Source organism: Mytilus edulis, chromosome 4 (genome assembly GCF_963676685.1).
Source record: "Mytilus edulis chromosome 4, xbMytEdul2.2, whole genome shotgun sequence".
In the NCBI taxonomy this organism is placed as follows: Eukaryota; Metazoa; Mollusca; class Bivalvia; order Mytilida; family Mytilidae; genus Mytilus; species Mytilus edulis.
Genome location: NC_092347.1, coordinates 34,786,116 through 34,803,205, shown reverse-complemented (window position 1 = coordinate 34,803,205; position 17,090 = coordinate 34,786,116). Strand labels below are relative to the sequence as shown.

The window sequence follows — 17,090 nt, the reverse complement described above, 5'->3', positions numbered from 1 at the left end:
GAATACCTTCGGGATTACACGTTTAGCCTCACTGACAATGACCTACTGGTTGCTAAAACCTCTTCAAAGATACAAGGATTATAATTTGGCACTCCATTCTCTTTTGCAATCTTCTTGAGATTAGTCAATGGCGCTCGAATAAAAAACTATAAGGCTTACCAAAACGAAGTTGCAGAGCATTGACAGCCCATCATTACGAATAGATGTGACAAATACAATAGGCAATTCATGTATGTGAGTTTATGCGTTAATGTTTGCGTCATTTTTATAACAAATTTCATATTAAAGCTAGAATTATCAATACACGATATGGAAACAAAGCAACATTTTTCGATATCAACATCAAGGTGAAATGTTAGTTCTATCTGTTGAATGGGTTTCTGCAGAATCTTTTAATGGAATACAAATTTCCGATTCTGGAGGGCTGTCTTTTTCCTTTTTATCGCATCTGTAAAAACAAAACAAAAACAATCACAAAGTATACGAAGTAGGTCTTTTTCTATTATATGAACCAAAAATAATTTGTGTATGTGACCTCAGCTTGGTGAGTTATTACCGCTCAAGCCTGTTTTGTTCTTTTTTTTATTTAAAATAAAAACAGGGAGAAGATTGTATGTGTTATTAACAATGCAATTGAAAGAATCATTAAGATTTTTTTTTAAATTCAGTTAATACAGCACTAAAATATAAGTATAGCCTTCATGAATAAGGACATTTAGATAAATTAGGGTAGACTGGCTATATAAAGTCGAATTTTGGCTAAGTTTTGGTTTAATTCCATTCTCCCATAAGTATCAACTAATTTTCAAAATGTCATAATTTTCTTTAAGTTTATATTTGGAATTGAATAATTATTGTTCACTCATTAAACACTTTCATCTCGTGTAAGTTTATGTCAAAAGTAAGAAAAAGGCTTATTTAAATTTTTTTATTGTTTTTTTTTTCTGTGTGTGATCTTTTCAGCAAAAAAAACCTGGATTTTTCGTTAATCTTGTAAATATCTTTCTCATCTGTGATTCTCACTGTCTTTCTGTGCAAGTCATATTTGAATCAGAACTTAATACTCTTGAAATAGCCAACATCAATAGGATGTGTCACCAATACCGTTTGAATGTTTGTAAGGTCAATGTTACGAATTTCTGATAACACTAAACCAAAATATTGAATATTGCACAAATACTAAATGTAATCTTATTGATATAGAATGACGAGATTGAAACTACAATATAGAAGAAAAGAAGTGATTGTTATTTTGCCATCTTCAACCTACCATTGACATGGCCATGTTCATCTTACCATACACGATGGCGTGTACATTTTAAAGCGTTAAAAAGCGGAATTAAATGCATTTAAAATCATATCAACACATAAGTTAGTTTTGGAGGGAAACAGGAGGCACATAGTTCTTTAATGCTTTTAAAACAACTTATAGGCATTGTCATTATCTGTAAAGTAATTTTTAGATAGTAACAGTATTCCTCGTGTGGTTATGACTTTATAGGTCACTTAATTTACTTTAGTCCCGCTCTTTTGCCTGTGATATGTAATCTGAAAAGCTATGTCTCTCTATTCTTCTGCAGTATTGAAAACGTTTCAGAAATGCCAGGTCAGAATTCTGTGTTTGACATAAGCATCTGAGAAATTGTATATATATTTTTTTGTCATTGAAATAATGGCTCTGTGTGCAGTTTTCCTCCATGCGAATATAAACTCAGTCAAAATGTCATCTTACGGAAAAGGACACAGTTGGTAATATAATAGATAAAGGCAACAGTAGTATACCGATGTTCGAAACTCATAAATCGATAGAGAGAAAAAAATCCGGGTTACAAACTAAAACTGAGGGAAACGCATTAAATATAAGAGGAGAACAACGACACAAAAGAAACACAACATTAAAATGTAACGCACACAGAAACGAACTATAATATGACAATGGCCATTTTCCTGACTTGGTACAAGACATTTTAAGACGAGACAACTTTTCTGGTATGATCTTCGAATGAGAAAATATATCGCTAAAAGATTCACAGATATATCATAGTGGTCAACCAATTTTTTATGGTAACTTTGTGTAAGGAGTAGACCCCTGCTAACCAAGTGTAACATGCAACATGCCCATTATTGAAAGACAACGTAACACAATGGGACAAGACGGTGCGCTACTGCTCATATATTCGAAGTTGACAAAACGTTAAACTAATCAAGTTTATCGCAGAATTTAGTTTAAAGTCGTTTGTCTACGCGAATATCGAGGAACGGATCAAGATACGACGCTGATAGTTTCTTTAATCCTAAATTCGCCAGTATATATTTACTGATGCAAATATATTCAATTGTATTCAATTAACTACACAGCATTTATGCACACAAACACACACACATACACACATATATATATGTATATATATATATATACGAGTCTAAATTGAAAACTACGTTCAAACTTATGATTGCGTTGGATAAAAACCGCAATTTTTATACGTGTGCATGTAAAACAAATTTCGTTGTAGAAGGGTCTAAAAACAGCACAAACAACATTTTCCAAAAGACCAAAAAAGTGAAAAAGTATATTTAAACAAAACGCATTTGACTAACAGGTCGAACAACTGATGTTTTTTAACCCTGCTGACTGCCATTGGCGATTGCCAAATAAAATTGATCACAAGATGTAACAAAATGGATCTTAATATAAATTTAATACTAAACAGAAAAACATTTTTTAACTTGTGGCCACGATGTTATGCCACAATCATACGGTGTCAATATGTTTTTAGTACACATATATATATAGCAAAAGTAAATAAATACGGTGTACAGAATGTATATATTATTTTTTTTCAAATTCGCAAACTACATTTCACATCAAATAATAACAGTTCGTTAAAATATTGTCACTAGCGCAACAGACAGAAGGCATGAAAGCGCTTGTGACAATATTTCAACGAACTGCAGTTATTATTTGATGTGAAATGTAGTTTGCGAATTTAAACAAAAATAATATATTATATATATAAATATACATATAAATGGATGATGTAAAGATATTTACCCTATTACTTTATTGCAGTGTTTCTTTAATCTAAATAAGAAAAAGAAATGAAATAATATAACTTGTATACGGCTATTTTATGAAGATGTGTAAATAATTTCCTTCTGGGCTTTTTTTTAAATTGTGTTTTTTGTACCAATCCTATTAAATCAGTGTAAGGTATGAGATTATATCGTATAATTTAGAAGTTTGATTAAAAGTGAATATACAGATGATGAACGTAATACCCGTGGCACATATTGATATATAAATGTTAACAATATTGTGATGTCGTCATTTTTTTTTCAAACGTTTACCATTTGATCTTTAATTTGAGGCGAAGCTAAGACAATGCCAAAATAGCAACTCTCATTTTTGTTGATATGTTTTCTTGCCACACAATGTCATTACGTACGACTGGTGGAATTTACAGTTTGGGTACGTACTACAAAAAATTTATCAGAATTAATTGTTTTCAGTTTTCAGAGCTTATTTAACTTGGCAATCTGAGGCAACAGTAGTTTACCAATGTTTAAATCTCGTAGATCTATTGTAAAAATTATAATCGTTGTAACAATCAAGGCCAATGAGGACTGCTTTATGTAAACCCGTTTTAAAGGGTTGGACTCAAATTTACGTATTATGACAGTGTAAATGAAAGTAAGTAATGAACTTTTCATATTCTTTTATATCCTCGAAATATTTCTAGATTCGGACTTCTACTAATCTTAAGTTTGTTCGGGTTATTTTGTAAACTATAGCTGCTGTTTTGAAGAAAAAACTTCAATCCTTTACAATATATAATTCAAAATTACTTGTAAATAAACTTGTATTTGTTTGTCATTTTCAGGCATTGAAGTGATGACGATCCAGATATCAATATACATTCCTATTGGAAATTAATTTACCGGTATCAGACTTACCTGTCCTTGTTAAGACATATAAGTATCAGAAGAGCAATTAGTAATAAGATTATTATTACTATAAAACCAATAATGAATCCATTTCTGGCGTCATTCCCTTCTGCTAAAAAGATAAAATGATCTTAGATAACAAATCATGGCGTTCATGGCAGATTTTGTTGGTAGTTCCAGTTTAATATATTCAACACTGGTTAACATGGGACGACATATTTTATTGATTGAGTCATTGTTTGTTGCTAAACAAAAGTGGCAAATATTTTGTACATGTTGAGGAAGGAACAAATTAACAAGAAATTCAATGGGTAGGTCCTGTATTATAGACCGTCCGGACTGAAGGCCAGAGACATTCGGACTGGCACTGGGCATGGGACAATGAGGGTAAATTTGGTATGGATAGACAATTTGACTTACAACAGGGCCATATACTGACCCCTAACACAGTTGTTGAAATGATTTTAAATAAAAGGCAGTATGGCATTCCCTTACAAGATTCATTAGATTTAACACTCCCATTCTTATGACGTATCTGCAATTTGTCCACAATTAAACGGACGTCTCACTTTGGCAAGGGTTTAACTGCCGGTTGGAAGAAGACCTGAGTGACCATATACTTTTCACAAGGTTATCCATATTTCTTTTATTAACACTATATATTGTTGTGCACTGTACGTTTGTTGGTAGTTTATTTTCGCTGAGAAGCTGACATAGACCTAACATATCTTTTAATGCATAAATAATATCAATCATATACAGATTGGCTCTTCAGGGTTATTATAGTGATCTACTGTATACTGGTTAATTGTGATATTGTCCTTCACATTATACTTCCCTGAATGATGCTTATACTAGTAATTAGTAATTGCATACAAATGCTGAAACTAATTTTCACTAAATGTTATTCTCAACACATTCTTGTGTTTAGCAAGTAAAGTGTTTTTCTTTGAAGGATATGTGATAATGTGACCCGAATGGCATGGGAGATAATCAAGAAACCCAAAATAAATATTGCCGTGTTTTTCAGAGTTCATTTTAAAAACTTTATGTTGATATATACACGACATTTACTGTCAGATTGCTGCTTACAATGAAGCTATTCAACCAAGAGTTTCAAATGTAAAGTTGAAATCATATCGTCGTAAATTTTACGGTTGGGTTGGTTAATCGTTATGGATTATCCGATTCACAGATGATAGCGGATAGGTTCCAGATGACGTAACTACAATCCTGTTCCCTTTTCACGATTGTAACCTACCGAATTACACTTATCAGGTTTATATTAACATGAGACACAGGATGGGTGCTAAATGTGCAGCAGGATCTGCCTATCCTTCAAGGGCACTTGAGATCACCTCCAGTTTTTGTATCCAGTTTGTGTTGCTTAGTGTTTAGTTTTCTATGTTGTGTTTTGTTTACTATCGTTTATCTGTTTGTCTTTTTTTTATGTTCTTCTGGTATCTTTCGCCTCTCTTTAACAAAGAAATCAAGTATAAAGCTTACTTTCTGATTGACGAAATATGATTTCCGGGTCTATCATTTCACATCGCTTACCAATATATTTATTTGAACATCTGAAACAAGAAACATGGCTTTAACATAGGTCATTACAAGCAGACAATACATTTATATAAACCTCACATTTGTATTCATACCCATAGATATATGGGTTTATACACATCTATGGCATAACAGAGAACCCGATTTATTCATTTACGATAAACAATTAAGTTTGGCCTACTTATAATTGACAAGGCATGAAATCTAACGATGCTCTATGCTGGTAAATGAGTTAAATCTTATCCTGACCATACACCGTATTTCATGTTCACCTTTGTTTCATTCTGTTATTACATCATTACATTTTAGATTAAGATTCGAAATTGTATTGGTTTGTGGACAGATTTTATACTAATACACATAAGATACTCACGCACATTTCACTATTCTGTCTTCTACATATACAACAAAACATGATCCTCCATTTAAACATGCCAACGCTTTTGTCTCATTATCCGAACAACTTAGTCTATAATTTTCAAGAATAATTTGGGTTTTTTCTTCGTTGTCTATTTTGGCACGGTTTGAATTGTCAGACTTTCTAATGCAGCCGACTATCACACCTGTAATACACAATTTAATTTAAGACAATCATATAGTTTAACATTTTTAAGCACTATATTAATCCTATAAGTTAATCACATGTTACAGTATGTAACATAGAGAGTTTTAGATATAAAAAAAAACACGATGCATTTTATCGCCTAAGTTTCACTTATGAAATGGAGTAAAGATGTATTCGTAGGGGACTAAAACAGGATTCGTATGGATTTTGTTATGCATTGTTTACATATCAGTTTAAAAATTATAATAAATGATACAGTATCAAAATGTGTTTTAAACAGATTTCTGATACAAGATATCTTATAATCCAGGTTATAATTAAAAACTGAAAACAATAAAGATTATTTATATGATGTTCGATTTTTCCCACTTCACATCCAGCAATTGAAAAAATAAAAGCAAATTGCAGATTTACATGAAGATCCGGATACATCATGTACATCCCTCTTATTCAACATTAATAGCATATTCTTGAAGGTGTTTGTGTCTGTTTGTAAATTTAAAAATATCAAAATGTTAATGAACTGTCTAGAATTGTGAAGATGAAAGAAGTAGTATTGTTTAACGGCAATTGTCTTTTAGAGTCTTTACATGAAATTGAATATAAACTCGAAGTGTTTTAGACTTTTTGACTCATTGATTGTTTGGCTGCCGACATACAAACGTAAAGTTACCTGTATATACAAACAGCAGACTATAGGCTGTGAAAAGGTTGATCAATAAAGACATTTTTGCTTCTCTAAAATGTAAAAACAATTGTTTTGGATAATTAAAGATACAAATTCTGAAACGTTCAAAAACGTAAAGCTGAAAAGTAAAATCACATAAATACTGAACTTCGAGGAAAATCCAAAAACAAGTCTCTAATCAAATGGCAAAATCAAAATCTCACTTGTCGTACAAAACTTTAAGCATGGTTATTGATAGTCTTCCAAGTGACAAAACGAACCGATAGTGACAACAGATGACTAGGTTTTTGATTAAAAAAAAACTTTGAACGTATAGATCAGGCCAGATATAGATTTACACTCGTATGCATTACAAATTAACCCAAGGGTCAACAGTAAGAAAAAACACAAACCTACCCCGCTGCTGTCACTTGTTTCTAAAAAGTTAAATCACAAAAATACTGAACTCCGAGGAAAATTCAAAACGGAAAGTCCAAAATCAAATGGCAAAACCAAAAGCTTATCACATCTAATGTCGAAGTACCACTTGTCGTACAAATTTTTGGCATGGTAATTGATAGTCTTCCAAATGACAAAACAAACTAAAATGCGCACAGATCCAGTTCGAAATGATGAAATAATATTCATTTGAATTATTTCCTTTAGTAAATATGTTAATCGCTTCCAAAAATATTAAAAGGAATGCTTGCTTGTAGAATAATTATACTATTGTTCTATACTACTCCCTCTTAAGTCTTAATTCGTAGAAGATTAGAATCAGATAGCCAAAAAACTAATGAAATATTTAACATATTTTAAATAACAAAGAATTCTTTCAGAGATCAGATTTCAACAACATATTTAAATTTTCCAATGTATAGTGTGTGAATAAACATTTAAACCCAGTTAAACAGCGATTTCTTTTTTTTTCCTTTTATTTTCATTGTTATGTCGCTTCAACAAATACATATACACGTATCCGTATGTGAAGTAAAACTTTATCATAAAGAAGACAACAATAATAAAAATGCAAAAATATAACCATCATATATAAATCAGATTATTTTATTAAATGAAATCAAGCAACACGAGTAATATGCAAATATTTCTCTCTTTTCAATGTTAAGTGTTGAACGTGATTTATCAGTTAAGATTTTCCTGAAAATTTAATTTTCATCCACCTATATGCTGATTCGTCTAGCTACTTTTCTGGAGTGGTCGATTTTATCTTTTGAACAGGTATGTAGATTGTAATCGTATCGTATTATATCATTATGACTTGATCGATCTTAAAGTGATATACAGGCGTCACTCATCAGCGTATAGTACTTTCGATAGTAATTATGGATGCATTCAACTTGTCAATCATATCTGTATCGTATGCACAAGCGATTAATGTTCCGGACGTACGAGAAGCATACATACGCATTTATCTGGCGTTTATCTGGCGTTCTAGTAACGTATACACGCCAATGTGTGACGCCGGCATTACTTAACTTAAACAATTTGTGTCTCGGATTCTGTAGAATGCAATTTCACTCTTTCAACTTGTAGATATAAAATTACCAACCAAAAAAAATATTTGCAGATTTCCTTTTTTTGTTTATGGTGGGTCAACGTTGTGTTTGATGCAACAAAAAGTAATCACATGTGTCATTTCTATTGCACTTACCTTAAAAGTCTCGACCAGCAACTATCCCTATCCTCCCATAAAATAAAGGTAATCGGTAGTGCATGACTTCCAAGAAGAGATGTGTTTTTTCTAGTAATTCCAATCCTTCTGTTTAAAGATCCTTGTTTAACAATGCAAGATGCAAAAAAAAACCTATTTTAAAAGTCTACCATTACAAAAGTAGGTTAACTTTACATTTTTAGTAACACAATATGAGTTAAATGCCGCATTATATTTCCTTTTATATACGATCGACAATTTATCATTTCATTCATATAAAGGCATACAAAACAGTCAACTAATAAGGCAGCAACCATTTGATTTTCTGGGGGGGGGGGGGGGGGCTATGGGTTTTTTTTCTGGACAAAAACAATCTATTTTTTTCACGACAAGTCGAAAACAATTTTTTTCTTTCAATTTTAGCATTACATATAGTGGCAGCTGAGGGTGAAACAAACATTTTTTTTTCTCAGAATCAAAAACAAATTATTTTTTTCTCCAAAAACTGGAAACAAACTTTTTTTTCCAAAAAAAAACCATAGCCCCTCCCCCCCCCCCCCCCCCAGAAAATCAAATGGTTGCTGCCTAAAGTGTATTAAGACATCCATATTGTAGTGTAAGTCCGGATTTCGATTCAAAAAGGTGAATAGCAAATTCCATATATCCACTAATATCACAAGAGGCCTAATTTTAAAAGGACTTTCAGTCAATTCCTTTCTCAATAGCTTTATATGAGCAGTTCTATTGTTTTTAACCCTTTAATCTGTTTTTAACATGCAATTTAGTATCAGCATTAAAAGGTAAATCTTGGCTAGAACGCCTGTTTCAAATTCATATAACACTAACGTGTCTCGTCTTAATATCTACATATAGTATGGGCAACTTGATTATTAACATTTATATGTACGTCTCACATTGACCGATGGATGGTGTGACTTCATTTTCACATAAAAGGCAATGCTTTACGAAAATCTAAGATAAAAAGTACCATCAAGGGATTGATAAATCGAAAAGTATTGTCCTCACATATCAAAAGCATAGGCAACGGCGGTAACCAGGGGGTGATAAGAGGTTAGGATATGACTGAAAATATTCATAGTAAAAACGCAACTCACTTTTTTATTACGTCCCTAGACACCTACCATATTATATCAATTACATTGCATGTTTCAAACGTTTTAAGATATGTGCTAAGTAAAATCACAACCTCGGTGGTTGAAGTATTAACGTACTTGCATTGAGTGTGGTAGAATGAATTGCCTCACTCGCACTATCATTTTCTAAGTTCAATGGACCGAGAAATTGGGAGTCAAAACTCTAATTTGGTATTAAAATTAGAAAGATCATATCATAGGGAACATGTGTACTAAGTTTCAAGTTGATTGGACTTCAACTTCATCAAAAACAACCTGGACCAAAACTTTTTACCTGAAGCGGGACAGACGGACGAACGAACGGACGCACAGACCAGAAAACATAATGCCCCTCTTTCGTCGTAAGTGGGACATAAAAAAACAAGAATTTGAGTCTGCAAATCATGTTTTTGTTGAAAAAAGCTGTTAAGTGAGACAACCTATTCAATCTTTCATTTAAGCATAGGAAAATGAAGACTTTTTTGTTTATACGACAAAATTGTAAATCGTGACTGAAAATTTGTCAGTAAATCTTTAGGTGGTTTTTTTTAAGAATCAACATGAGTGATAAAGTTGGTTGAATACATATCCTCACAGAATTTCTGATGGTCGTCTTATACTGTAGAAAGAATGATGGTTAGAATTCAAAATAGTAATCCAGCGAAGAAGTTAACCATAATGTTGTTTTAAGTATTCAGACATGAAGCTGTGATAATGTGAATAGGCTACTGCCAACAGTTTTAGAAATTTTAGAAATTTATAAGAAGGAATGTTATTCTTTTGCTGGAAGTTTATTTTCATTATGTACAAAATTGCAAAATGTTGAGCAAGCTGTTTTTCGATGTTAGTTGGTGTGTTTCAATCGGTTTTGGTTTGTAACTCGGATTTGTTTTTTCTCAATCGATTTATGAATTTTGAACACCAGTATACTACTGTTGCCTTTATTTGAAGGCATGTAAAACATAAATTGTTTAACCTTTAGCGGCACAAATTGTCGACGATGCAACAATGTCCAGGAAAAAAACTTGTTATCAACAGAAAAGTTTGTTATGTTCTGCTGTTATACCACTGTCCCAGATTAAAGGGACTGTGAGCTAAAAAAAATGTTTAACCTTATAACATTCTTTTAATGTCAGTCAAAAGAACCTGTAATTCAGTGGTTGTCCTTAGTTACTGTTTGTCATTACTTTACTGGCAAAAAAGAGCTTTGGTTTTCTTGTTTGAATAATTTCTCATTTTGTTATACCGGTGCCTTTCATATCTTACTTTACAGAATGGGTTTTGCTTATTGTAAAACAGTACAGTGACCTTAAAAGAGTGGCGAAATTTACCAGAGAGACATTCAAATTAATGTCGAAATTAAACTGAAAACACCATTGCTATATAAGACAAGAGTGCACACGCTGAAATGTCTCGCCTTCTTTACTAATCATTGATATTATGTTAATAGTCCTAAATATAAAGCTTTATTACAACTCAGTGCCACATAAACTAAACATTAACCAAAAAAACTCAACATTGACCAATGAACCATGAAAATAAGGTCAAGGTCAGATGAATCATGCCAGGCAGGCATGTACAGCTAACAATTCTTCCATACAACAAATATAGTTGACCTATTGCTTATAGTTTACGAAAAACAGACCAAAACACAAAAATTTAACAATGAGCAATGAACCGTGAAAATGAGGTCAAGGTCAAATAAAACCTGCGCGACGGACATATAGATCATAAAATATTTCCATACACCAAATATAGTTGACCTATTGCATATAGTAATAGAAAAAAAGACCAAAACTCAAAAACTTAACTTTGACCACTGAACCTTGAAAATGAGGTCAAGGTCAGATGACACCTGCCAGCTAGACATGTACACCTTACAATTATTCCATACACCAAATAAAGTAGACCTATTGCATTATGTATAGTGTAAGAAAAAAAGACCAAAACACAAAAACTTAACTATAACCACTGAACCATGAAAATGAGGTCAAGGTCAGATGACACCTGTCAGTTGGATATTTATACCTTACAGTCCTTCCATACCCCGAATATACTAGACCTATTGCTTATAGTATCTGAGATATGGACTTGACCATCAAAACTTAACCTTGTTCACTGATCCATAAAATAAGGTCGAGGTCAAACTGTCTGACGGGCATGAGGACCTTGCAAGGTACGCACATACCAAATATAGTTATCCTATTACTTATAATAAGAGAGAATATAACATTACAAAAAATCTTAACTTTTTTTTTCAAGTAGTCACTGAACCATGAAAATGAGGTCAAGGACATTGGACATTTGACTGACGGAAACTTCGTAACATGAGGCATCCATAAACAAAGTATGAAGCATCCAGGTCTTCCACCTTCGGAAACATAAAGCTTTTAAGAAGTTAGCTAACGCCGCAGGCTCGACAAAAACCAACAGAAAAACAATATTACACAAAAAACAACATCAACAACATTAGACAGAGAAACACGAATACCAAAAAAAACTGGGATTGATCTCAAATTCCTTTCATCCATGTTCTTTGGTTGGTAGTTTTCTCATTGTGAATATCAAGGGTTCCTTTTTAAAATGAACCATAATAATTAGGTTAAGGTGAATCATACAGACCTTTCAATTATTCAATTATTCAATACCACAAAAGTCAGCCATGTTTGAAAGCAGGATTATCAGACAACTTTTTTTCCCCCAAATAAACCAAGGACAATTTTGACATGTGGTTCCAATTAGCCCAGTTATTTCAGAGTAGTTGTTTTTCAAAGTTACGACAATGCCACACGCTAAGTGATTAGGACACTTTGACAGCTCATTGGACACTTTGGGTACTGGAATCCACATAAATACCACAGTTTTATTAGACCACACCAACTTCCAAAATCTTATTCAACTAAAACAAAATAGATTCAACTCTTGCTTACTGTATCTGAGGAACGTACCTAATCATAATTAGTTCATGCTGTCCAACAAATGATCCCTGATGCATGAAAATGAGGTCAAAGCTAGTTGAATCCTGACTAAAAGAAAAATATTCTATACACCCTATGAAATTGACCTGTAGCTTAGAAATATACCCAATCATTTAAAAACAAATTACCATTGATCAATGAACCATCACACTCTTAAGGTAAAGACCAGATGAGCATGAACACCTTACAATCCTTCTTTCCTGGCAAAGTTGACCTGTTGACTTAATGTTTGTTTTATTTCTGTATTTATGGTAGATTGTCAGGCAAATTATGATCATAGTGCTTTTTAAATTTCTTGGCTCAATTCCATAAAAAAAATAGTAAATATTTATAGGCATATTAAAGCAATTTGAGAGTCCATCTAGAAATTTCTTTGATGTATGATTATTTGTTCTGTTATAGGAGGCCACAATGTAACTTTAATATGAAAAACAGTAATACAAACTGCTTTGCTTTGACCAACTTGAAGTAACAAATTCATGTATTTTTCAAAGTTCAAGAATGAAACCATTGCACATTATGTCACATGCTCTCATATAGATTTGTACAAAACTCTGTAGACATCTCATAGGAACTCTTTAAAAACCTACATAAGTATTGTTTAGAAAAAGTCAATCAAACTATGCTACAATTATTTGAGTTGAGACATGAAAATTCAATAAATGCATTGATGTCAAGTATTTAAATTTACATGCAGGTCTGTACATTTTCAAGTAAATATCTTGTGGCCAGCATTAAAGTACTAGTACAAAAATGTAATTACATAGGCAATACTGTACCTTAATACCAGAAGGAAACAAGAATGTGTAGAACACCATGCCCTACTCGCACTATCATTTTCTATGTTCAGTGAAAGTGGGGCCAAAACTCTAATTTGGCATTAAAATTAGAAAGACATATGATAGGGAATATGTGTACTAAGTTTCAGGTTGATTGGACTTCAACTTCATCAAAAACTACCTTGACCAAAAACTTCAACCTGTAGGTGGACAGATTGACCGACAACCAGATGAATGGATGGACAAATGACTGCACAGACCGAATTTACATAAAGCCCCTAGGTGAGGCCTAAGAAATGTCATATTTCTGTCAAACAGTGCAGCCAAAAACTCATGAACATTTTCTTCAGATGAAAATTATGTTGTTTTGACAATTAATTTTCAGATTCACTTTTCAATGGACTACCTGGAAAAAACTTGAAATAAATGCTAAATTTATTTTATTAGAAATTAGTTTAATACATTTACAGATCTACAAAAGATGACAGTGTATGTTTAAGATAGTCCATTTCTGTAACTTTCTGGCAGCTTAACTGGATGAAAGGTAAACATCTCGTCTTAATGGTAGCAATTCCTGTATCTATTGTTTTCTCTGTGAAATCTATAAAATAGTTCAAATGATTTTTACATATATATATATAAAATTGAATTCAGTTTTTTTTCTGTAAATGTATATCCAGCTTTACTCCAATTTCAGGAAGTTTTCGATTTTAATTATTTTTTTTTAAATAATAAATTTAAATGTTTTCAAAACAAATTTAATATTCAGCATTTTAAGTATGACATTGTTCTTTGGCATTTGAAAGAAAGGTAAAGATGAAAAAAAAAAAAATTTGAAATGACATAGCCAGCCAAGTTGAACATATCAAATTTAAATTCTGTTATGTAATCTTTCAAAAATACCAGTTAGCCATATATATATACCTTGTGCATATTTAAATGTCACATTTTGTTTTTGTAAAGATGACACTGATGCATGTATATATGTGTAAATAAACATCTAGCTGTGATATGTGTTTACAACGTAGACAAATCTTTTCTTTTTTATATGGGTGTCATCTGCTGTCTCAAAATTAATAAGCAGAAATGGCAAAGCCTATGTTTATAAGTGGACACAGCAAACGTCACACAGATAAAAATCAGATTTACAGATGCTCAACTTTGTTCTCTTCAGCAAAACCTGTGTGAGTTAGCTGGAAATCTTTTAAGCAGTTTTCAAGACCTTCTAATTAACAAAGTGTGATGAGAATGACAAGACTAAACCACAGAAGTGTTGGGTAAATGTACAAACAGCTTTGTTATCAGGCCAAGAAATTCTCTTCATAGCATTACTGATAATTATGACAAATAAACTTCTATTGTAAAAATTTACATGTTGAAGTGACCAATTAACTCAAAAGTCATACATGTGATTCTTCCGGCGGGAGTTAAAATCTCCCGCTTTTCAGACCCTCTTCTGTCCCTCCCGTTAAAATTTGAAATCTTCCGCTTTTTGAAAATGTCAATCTCGAAAAAATTTCAGTAGACATTTCTGTTTACAAAATAGATACAGACAGGGAAAAAGTCTGAGAAACTCTAAATTGATATGAGAAAAGTCCGAGAAAATCGGAAGTTTCCTGTAATGGAATTTGTGTCAAAAAGGTAAATAGGAAAATAGCCTCGAGTAATCAATGAAGGTGATAAGGATTATACTGTATATACAACAATAAAAGATGATTGGCATTTACCTAGTAATCAACTAGCTAGTTAAATAAACATATCTGGATGATTAAAAGTGATACTGACAATGGAACAATTGTATAAACATCCACTTTAATAAATTTTGATGCTGTTGAAAACATGGAACAGACTTAGTTTATACTGAACCTCAAAGACAATAAAATCAACTCAAATATGATATGTCTTCTATCTGGTCCAATGGAATACCTAAATAAGTGTGTTTGTCTTATAATTTGACAAAATGCAAACTGTACGTTATCACCAAATACTTGTACCCCAGCATCAAATTAAAGAAGACACAGTATCTAGCCAAATTAAAAAATGGTGCAAGTCCAGTGCCAAGGGTCAAGACCATGCTTACTACACTTCATGCAAAGCTGACTATGGTGGCCCTAATTACTTGACCAAAAATATGGAGACAGCTACCCACCAGAAAGCCCACAACTCTATCAATTCAACACCTTCTGTTACAAACATGTTCAGTAGTGGTAAAAAAAAGTTGACAATGTGGCTAAAGCAGATGTACTTTTTGCCAACTATGTATGATGGCTGATCACTTTATCTTGAACTTAAAAATTATGATGAATACATATTTGAACCCCCCTTATCTTCTATTTTACTAATTAAAAATGACTATGTAGTTGCTTGAAGTTGCGTATGTCGATAAAAAGGTCGATAAAAAATCTCCAGTTATGAGGCCCAAACTCCAGCTGAAAATATCCAAATCTCCAGTTGTGGCTTGACAACTCTGTCACATGTATGAAAAGTGCAAACACTGAATGTCTGAATAATATTAATGGAAATTTACTGCACCAAATGTGCATTTCAAAAATTCTTCAGTGATTTTCACCAGGCCAAAATATTCGAAAATTAAAACCTAAAATAAATGTTGAAGAGATGACACAACTCAAAAAGGACCAAAAGTATAGCTTAACTTGGACAAGGAATCAGAACTATGCCCTTACTCACTGTGTCTACTAATAGGTCACGACTGTTAACTATGACCATTCTATACCCTTGAATATATACCATAGATTTTACTGGTTGGAATATTTTGTCAAGACAAACAAAATTGAGAATGGAAATGGGGAATGTGTCAAAAAGACAAAAATATGACCAAAGAGCAGAAAACAGCCGAAGGCCATCAATGAGTCTTAAACACAGCAAGAAAATCCTGCACCTTGAGTTATAACTATAAGTACCTTCTAACCCCATGTTATTTAATAGATCACAGGGATGTAGATATGGTTCCTTTCCATTACAGCTGACAGGTTTACATGTTAAACACATGTTTACTGTCCTTTTGATCACTGAGCTCTCACATAACACATATACAAACTTCTCTAAGGTAGAACCAAAATCTGGAAAACTCTGAAATTATAAGAAATTATATTTTATTTGTTTGTATAAAACAATCCTACATCAAATGGTTCTTGTGTATTGCAAAATGGTCATTATTCATTTTATCTATAAATCTAATATGATCCAGCTAAAGGAGATATCCATGCTTTTATTTTATGTTTCTAACTATTTTGATCTGAGCGTCACTGACGACTCTTATGTAGACAAAATGCACATCTGGCGTATCAAATACTAAGCCTAGTACCTTTGAAAACTATTATGTGCTTTACCATCATTAGCATTAAATAAATAGAAAAAGTTGGCTTTCATATATGGTTTTAACTGTCAAAACAAAATTCTTCATTAGAGAAACCATCATATATAAGTTATTTTTTTCTGATTACCCATTCTTATACGATTATTACAAGTCTGTTCAATAGTAGAAGAAAGATCTCCATCATAGCAGTCTAAATATTTAGCATACTGTATACCGATATCTAATATTTAAAATTTCATTTCAAGTTTTAGTGATCAGAGGCGGATTTAGGGGGGGGGGACCCCCTTTTTGGGAAAAAATTTGGTTGCTTATATAGGGAATCACTGAAGCGTGACTCGAGCGGGCCCCCTCTTAGGTCAGTCAGTGGGCCCCCACTTATGAAAATTTCTGGATCCGCCACTGGTGATAGTTTGATCTCAAAGTGTATATAATTCAAGTGAAATTGCAACAA

The 17,090-nt window shown here is 32.5% G+C and overlaps 2 protein-coding genes across 2 annotated transcripts in view; both read right to left on the bottom strand.

The window, feature by feature from the left end:
* Nucleotides 1-162: 162 nt before the first annotated feature.
* LOC139519554 (protransforming growth factor alpha-like) lies at nucleotides 163-8,542 on the bottom strand. The gene is made up of 7 exons (XM_071311722.1): nucleotides 8,413-8,542; nucleotides 6,747-6,811; nucleotides 5,882-6,071; nucleotides 5,452-5,522; nucleotides 3,955-4,054; nucleotides 3,053-3,082; nucleotides 163-448 (listed from the first exon to the last, which is right to left on the bottom strand). The coding sequence occupies exons 2-7, from the start codon at nucleotides 6,799-6,801 to the stop codon at nucleotides 343-345; spliced, it is 552 nt and encodes a 183-aa protein (XP_071167823.1). The 5' UTR covers nucleotides 6,802-6,811; nucleotides 8,413-8,542; the 3' UTR covers nucleotides 163-342.
* Nucleotides 8,543-13,725: 5,183 nt separating this feature from the next.
* The window catches only part of LOC139519553 (CST complex subunit CTC1-like), a 43,516-nt gene continuing 40,151 nt past the window's right edge, over nucleotides 13,726-17,090 (bottom strand). Inside the window, exons 23-24 of the mRNA XM_071311721.1 lie at nucleotides 16,224-16,392; nucleotides 13,726-13,903 (exon numbers count right to left, since the gene is read on the bottom strand). Coding sequence (XP_071167822.1) covers nucleotides 13,767-13,903; nucleotides 16,224-16,392 — 306 coding nt within the window. The 3' untranslated portion in view covers nucleotides 13,726-13,766. The remainder of the gene's footprint in view (nucleotides 13,904-16,223; nucleotides 16,393-17,090) is intronic.